The sequence below is a fragment of the Penaeus vannamei genome, chromosome 31 (assembly GCF_042767895.1).
Source record: "Penaeus vannamei isolate JL-2024 chromosome 31, ASM4276789v1, whole genome shotgun sequence".
Taxonomy (NCBI): Eukaryota; Metazoa; Arthropoda; class Malacostraca; order Decapoda; family Penaeidae; genus Penaeus; species Penaeus vannamei.
Genome location: NC_091579.1, coordinates 17069437 through 17076936, shown reverse-complemented (window position 1 = coordinate 17076936; position 7500 = coordinate 17069437). Strand labels below are relative to the sequence as shown.

The 7500-nt window shown below is 37.7% G+C and overlaps 1 protein-coding gene across 2 annotated transcripts in view; it reads right to left on the bottom strand.

Annotated features, from left to right (window-relative positions):
- Positions 1 to 7500, bottom strand: part of LOC113809615 (zwei Ig domain protein zig-8) — a 29023-nt gene that overhangs the window by 6064 nt on the left and 15459 nt on the right. For both annotated transcript variants that reach the window (XM_027361258.2, XM_070144279.1), the window contains exon 3: positions 58 to 311. In XM_027361258.2, coding sequence (XP_027217059.1) covers positions 58 to 311 — 254 coding nt within the window. The remainder of the gene's footprint in view (positions 1 to 57; positions 312 to 7500) is intronic.

Here is a 7500-nt window from a genome sequence, read left to right as displayed (position 1 = left end):
AATATCAGTAACTTTCCTCCTACGACGCACAGCACAGTCCTCGACATTCACACTCACTGATTTGTCACTCCGAGCGGCGTGAACGACGCAGGTGAGGGTGGCTGTCTTGCCCAAGTAAGCGGTGTAGGTGGAGGACATGGAGGCGTCGAAGTAGGGTACCTCCTCCTCCTCCTCCTCCTCCTCCTCCAGCAGAGAATCTCCAATGCCCCTGAACCGGATGAAGTTGAGGTGTGGCATCTCCGTCACGTCCGCCAGAGGATACGCAGCATCCACCTCCAGAGGTCCGCCCCCGGCAGACACCGCCATCATACCTGCAGGACACAGGAAGCCATTTGTCTCTATTTGTCCACAAGTGATCATATCCATTCAGTGAGCGAGTGCGATTCTGTCGTTCAACTGAGTATCTTCTTTGGTTTAGAAATAGTCACAGTTCGATACCGACCAGTGAAGCGAAGGCTCACAGATGGATTGCAGAAGGAAACGGCAACTCAACTAATCCAGAGCGCGCCTGGGAACCGCTTTGTTCCCTGCACGTGGCGCAGGGCGAGGCGAACGGCGGATTGCCTTTCCGTTTATTTACTTCCGTTATCATCATCATAACTAAGATTATCATTATTTTCATTATTATCATTTTTATTATTATCATTATCATTGATATCTTCGTTATTAATATTTTCATTGTTATTCCTGTTATAGATATAATCATAATCGTTACTATTATTATTAACATTTATTATTATTCTTATTATTATCATTATTACTATTATTATCATTATTATTACTATTATTATTATTATTAATTATTATTATTGTTGTTGTTATTATTATTAATATCATTATTATTATTATTATTACCATTTTCATTATTATTATTATTGTGATTTATCATTATTATCATTATCATTGGTATTATCGTTATTATAATTATCATAATTATCATCATTATTATCATCCTCGTCATTATTATCATTATCATTATCACCATCATCATCACCAACACCATCACCTTACCTTCTTCATAATCTATACCATCATCATTATTATCATTATCATTACTATTATTTTATATTACTATAATAATAATAATGATGATGATGATAATTATTATTATTATTATTATCATTGTAATCATTATTACTATTATCATTATCATTATTGTTATTCTTGATAATCGTCATTATTATCACTATTGTTATTACCATCTTCATTACTATCATTATTGATATTATCATTATTATTATTATTATCATTATTATAATCATTATTATTATTGTTATTATTACTATTATTATTACTAGTATCATCTTTTTATGATCACTTTCATTATTGTTACCATTACTGCTATTATTGTTATCATTATTCTTATTCTTATTCTCATTATTATCATCATCATTATTATTATTATCATTATTATTATTATTATCATTATTATTATTATTATTATTATTATTATTATTATTATTATTATTATTATTATTATTATTATTATTATTATTATTATTATTATTATTATCATCATCATCATTATTATCATCATTACCATCGTTGTTGTTTTTAATATTATTACTATCATTATTATCATTATTATTATCATTATTATTTCTATTACAGCTATCATTATCATTATTGTTTTGTTGATGTAATTATGTTGTGATTGTTATTATTATCATTATCATTATTTTTTTTATCATCATTGCCATCATCATTATCATTGTTGTTATTATCATGATCATTATTATTGCTATTATCATTAGTATTATCATTATCATTATTATTACTCCTACCATTATTATTATTATCATTATTACCATTATTACTTTTATTATTATTATTAATTTTGTTATTATCATTATTATCATTTCCATTATTATTATTATTGTTATTATTATTATTATTATTATTATTATTATTAATATCATTATTATTACTATTATTATTGCCATTATCATCAATATCATCGTTATTATTGTTGTTGTTATTATAATTTTTCTTATTATTAACATTATCATTATAATAGTTATTATTATCATTGTTATTACTATTATTATTATTGTTATCAACATCATCATCATTATTATCATCATCTTTATCATTATTATGATCATTTATCATTATTATCATTACCATTATTGTTAGTCATTGTCATCATCATTATGATTATTATCTTTATTATCATCATCTTAATCATATCACCATCATCTACATTGTACTTCTAATTATAGTTATTGTTTTTATTATTGTTATTACTATAATGATTTTATTACTATTGTCCTCATTATCATTATCAATGTTGTTAAAGTTAATCATCATTATTGTTATCTTTATTACTACCGTTTTTCTTTTTCGTCCTTTTTATCCTTTATTTCCCTAAGCCATGACCCTTCCCCCCCCCCCCCCTCATCTCCCTTTCTCTCATCAGCCAAAATTCATGATATATCTTTCGAGGGCTATCGTTTCTTTTCTTTCTATCCACATTTTCTTCTGCTTCCTTTTCCACTCCCTTCGTCTATTTTTCTCCATCCTCCCTTTCTCCTCTTCTCCCTCTTCCAATCTTTCACTTCATAATACTCCTCCTTCCTCTCGTTCTCTCTCTCCTAAATTACCTCCTCCTCCTCTTCTTTCTCTTCTTCTTAAACCTCCTCTTCTTCTCCTTCGCCTCCTCTTCCACCTGGTTCTCTCCTTCTTCTTAAACCTCCTTTCCTTAATCTCCCTAATCCTAATCCTAATCCACCCCATCTCCGTCCTCTTTCCTCCGATCCCAACAGCGCCTCATAAACACATTCCTTCTCATATTTCCGTTGCGAGTGCGCGGCGGCAGTAAACCATTGTCGTCGTAAAAGTTTTCTCATCACCCGAAGGAAACGGGTCGTGGTCATGTCTCGCTTGACCTCACCGGAAGATGGCGATTTGACCTTGTAAGCGGCCGGCGTCGTCCGAACTCCTTGTGAGATGTCTTCGTTTTCACTCTGGACTTCCTTGGGGTCGTGTTGGTCATGCAGGCCGTAGCGACTGCCGGGACGATGTGGTTTGGGGATGCTCGTGTCGTTGTTATGCGTCCGGCCTAGTTTGTGTTTGTCTGTTTATGCGTGTGTGTATGTGTCTGGGGGGATAGAGGGGTGTGTGTGTGTGTGTGTGTGTTTGTGTGTGTGTGTGTGTGTGTGTGTGTGCGTGTGTGGAGGAAAAAAAGCGGTGGTACTAATTGTAACGGTAATGGTGATTATGGTTATGATTAGAATGGATAATGGTTATGACTAAGAAGATAATAGTGAAAGGAGTGATGACTATAATGATGGTAATGAGTGTAATAATCGTGATGCCAATGATAATAGAATGTGGACGGCAATAACAAGACAATCGTAACGGTAACTTTATAATAATGATAATAATAAACAATAACAACAATATCTAAAATATTGATAACGGAACAAAAAAAAAAAAAAAAAAAAAAAAGAAATCTGAAAATCTCCAGTCTGTCATTTCAGGCAACTCAGCAGTGTTGCCATTAACATTTCCACAAAACCGGTTGACATAAAGATTAGTTCCTCCTTTTTACCGCTAAAAGGACTTTAAAATATTGCTAGATACAGTGTAAACATTCAAATTTTATCGCTAGACCTAGTTATTGAGTTATGATTCAGCGGGAAAATTATGATAATTTTCCCCGATAAATCATAACAAACTGACGATCGAGAGGGAAAACTAATAATTTTCCGATAGGGCACAACTCAAAAACTCTAGAGCAAGCGTGAAAACAATAATAACTTTCCCGATGAATGATAAATAAAAAACTCCAGATCCAGCAGGAAAATAGCCATAATTTTCCCGACAGACCTTGACTCAAAATCTCTAGATCGAGCGGAAAAAAAAATCCCGATCGACCGGGAAAAAATAAAAAAAACTCTCGATCCACCAGGAAAACAACAACCCTTTTCCCGAGAGACGATAATTCGAAAACTCTAGAAACGGGAAAATTGCCATTCATTTCAGCCAAGTCCCGCGTCTCCATCAGCAAACGAACACGGGCGCACGGAGGCCGAAGCAACAGCCGTTACATCGCTTCCCTGTAAGGAGAGATGCGATGCCTTTGTTCTTGTCCTGTTCTGTAACCTCACAGACGCAGCTTAGTCTCGTAAAGCTCTAGATAAAAAGGTGAATGATGAAACGCGTATTAAAGATCATGGTAGTGATAATGATGGTTATGATATGATGATGACGAATGGATGAATGAGTGAATTGGATGGATAGATGTATTGGTGGATAGATGGATGGGTGGATGAATGGATGGATGGATGAATTAATGAATAGGTGGATACATAGATGGATAGATGGATGGATATATGGATAGCTAAATGGCTGTTTAGATGGACGGATGGAAAGATAGATGGTTGGATGAATGGGTGGATAGATAAATGGATGGGTGGATGAATGAGAGAATGGATGAATTGATGGACTTATGAATGGATGGATGGACGTAATAGACGTTTCCAGCTGATTAGGGGAAATAACACGAATAAAAGGATAATTACAGGGCTGTAAAGGGGAAAAAATCCACCATAGTGTTGCCATATCTTTCCCCCACCGCAGTGTTGCCAGCAGCAAGTGGGACTTCACTCGGGAAAAGGCGAAGGAGCAGATAAGGCGAAGGAGCAGATAAGGCGAAGGAGCAGATAAGGCGAAGGAGCAGATAAGGCGAAGGAGCAGATAAGGCGAAGGAGCAGATAAGGCGAAGGAGCAGATAAGGCGAAGGAGCAGATAAGGCGAAGGAGCAGATAAGGCGAAGGAGCAGATAAGGCGAAGGAGCAGATAAGGCGAAGGAGCAGATAAGGCGAAGGAGCAGATAAGGCGAAGGAGCAGATAAGGCGAAGGAGCAGATAAGGCGAAGGAGCAGATAAGGCGAAGGAGCAGATAAGGCGAAGGAGCAGATAAGGCGAAGGAGCAGATAAGGCGAAGGAGCAGATAAGGCGAAGGAGCAGATAAGGCGAAGGAGCAGATAAGGCGAAGGAGCAGATAAGGCGAAGGAGCAGATAAGGCGAAGGAGCAGATAAGGCGAAGGAGCAGATAAGGCGAAGGAGCAGATAAGGCGAAGGAGCAGATAAGGCGAAGGAGCAGATAAGGCGAAGGAGCAGATAAGGCGAAGGAGCAGACGTGTGGCGCTGAAGTCCCTCGGGAAATCAAGAAGAAGACTTGATATTCTACTTCATTATATTTGTCTGTTGTGCTTCGTATTACGCGATGTTTAGAATGCTTTTTTAGTGTTTGATGCGTGTTTTTTTTTCTTGTTCTCTTTCTTTCACTGTCTTTGTTTGTCTTGTTGTCTGTTGGTTTGTCTATCGGTCGTTCGGTTGATTTCTCATTCTGTGTGTGTCTAACTCTCTCTCTCTCTCTCTCTCTCTCTCTCTCTCTCTCTCTCTCTCTCTCTCTCTCTCTCTCTCTCTCTCTCTCTCTCTCTCTCTCTCGCTCTCTCTCTCTCTCTTTTCTCTCCCGTCCTCAGTCTCCCAAACTCTTTCTCTCAATAAACTTATCAAAGTCAAAAAAAAGTCTCTCGCTAGCTAGCTCTCTCTTGTTAACTGGTTCTCTCTCTCTCTCCATGTATATATATATATATATATATATATATATATATATATATATATATATATATATATATATATATATATATATATCCCCTTTCTCTGCCTGTCTCTCGCTATCTCTCTCTCTCCCTCTCACTCAGTCTTTCTGTCTCTCTCTGTCCCTCTCTCTCTCTCTCTCTCTCTCTCTCTCTCTCTCTTTATATATATATATATATATATATATATATATATATATATATCCCCTTTCTCTGTCTGTCTCTCGCTATCTCTCTCTCTCTCACTCAATCTTTCTCTTTCTCTCTCTCTCTCTCTCTCTCTCTCTCTCTCTCTCTCTCTCTCTCTCTCTCTCTCTCTCTCTCTCTCTCTCTCTCTCTCTCTCTCTCTCTCTCTCTCTCTCTCTCTCTCTCTCTCTCTCTCTCTCTCTCTCTCTCTCTCTCTCTCTCCACAATAGAGCTTTTGAATTTGTATGGAGAGCATTAAGTGGCCGTTTTGCGGCTGAATAACATATGCGTCTGTATACCATTACCTACGGAATGTTCTGTTATGTTTATTGCTATATTTGGGGTTTGCTGGATCCGATTGCAAATGATGCAAATAAAGTTAATCTAATTATGGAGTTGGCATAGGCCTAAAGGTTTCTTGATAGTGCTCGTTTGCTGAAACTAGTGCTCACACGCAGACGCACAACAGAGGTTGTTTAGGGAAAGAGCGAACGAAATCGGCATGTTTAGGAGAATTTCCAAGCGTCAACTATCAGCTATTGATCGTAAATGGCTAATTTTCACCTTCATGGGCAAGAGAGTCAGCGAACCACATCTTTTAAATACTCTCGTTTCGTTTATTCTTTTTCGCTTTTGTTAAAAAATAAAAAATGATACTCACTTTCTGATTGCTGTTTTCGGATATTGGATTGTATAAATTTACACTATTGAAGGGCTTTCAAAAAAAAAAAAAAGTGGCGCCCGTATCTCTACAAAAAAAAACTCCCAATATACACGGCGCACTTTCCGTAGCATGAAAAAAAAACAATAAAAAAAAACAAAAAAACACGGAAATGTAAATACGCGAACCTATGCATATTTACACACAAATTATATGTTGCGAGGATGTGATAGGCGAACAAATGCACGGAGAGACGTGCATTGGGGAAGGGAGTGGCGAAACCGCTGACTTGGGAAATGAAGTTAAGAGTGGAGGTCCCCGCATTCGGATTCTTGCCTCACACTCACAGTCTTACCGCAAGATCTATCTCAGACATGTCAATAGCTCGCTGGGTTGAAGGAAAAGAAGGAACGACAGTGAGAGAGAGAGACGAGAGAGGAGAGAGAGAGAGAGGAGAGAGAGAGAGAGAGAGAGAGAGAGAGAGAGAGAGAGAGAGGAGAGAGAGAGAGAGAGAGAGAGAGAGAGAGAGAGAGAGAGAGAGAGAGAGAGCGAGAGAGAGAGAGACAGAGAGAGAGAGAGAGAGAGAAGAAAGAGAGAACCAGAGAGAGAGAGAGACATACAGAAACAGAGGGAGATAGAGCAGAGACAGAGAGATAAGAGAGATAAAGAGAAACTATGGAAGAGAACAAACGAGCGCATTCTTGCTCCCAAAGATTTTCCTTGAAGGTAATGTTCCCGAGCGACCACGCTCCCTTTAAGCATTAATCTTCTACCTCTAGTCAGTGAACAACCGAATGAAGATCTCAAAATGTACGGAAGATAGATGCAGACCCGCGCGCGCGCGTGTGTGTGTGTGTGTGTGTGTGCGTTTGTGTGTGTGTGTGTGTGTGTGTGTGCGTTTGTGTGTGTGTGTGTGTGTGTTTGTGTGTGCGTTTGTGTGTGTGTGTGTGTGTTTGTGTGTGTGTGTGTATGTGTGGGTGTGTGTTTGTGTGTGTGTGTGTCTGTGTGTGTGTGTGTGTGTATGTGTGTGTGTGCGTTTGTGTGT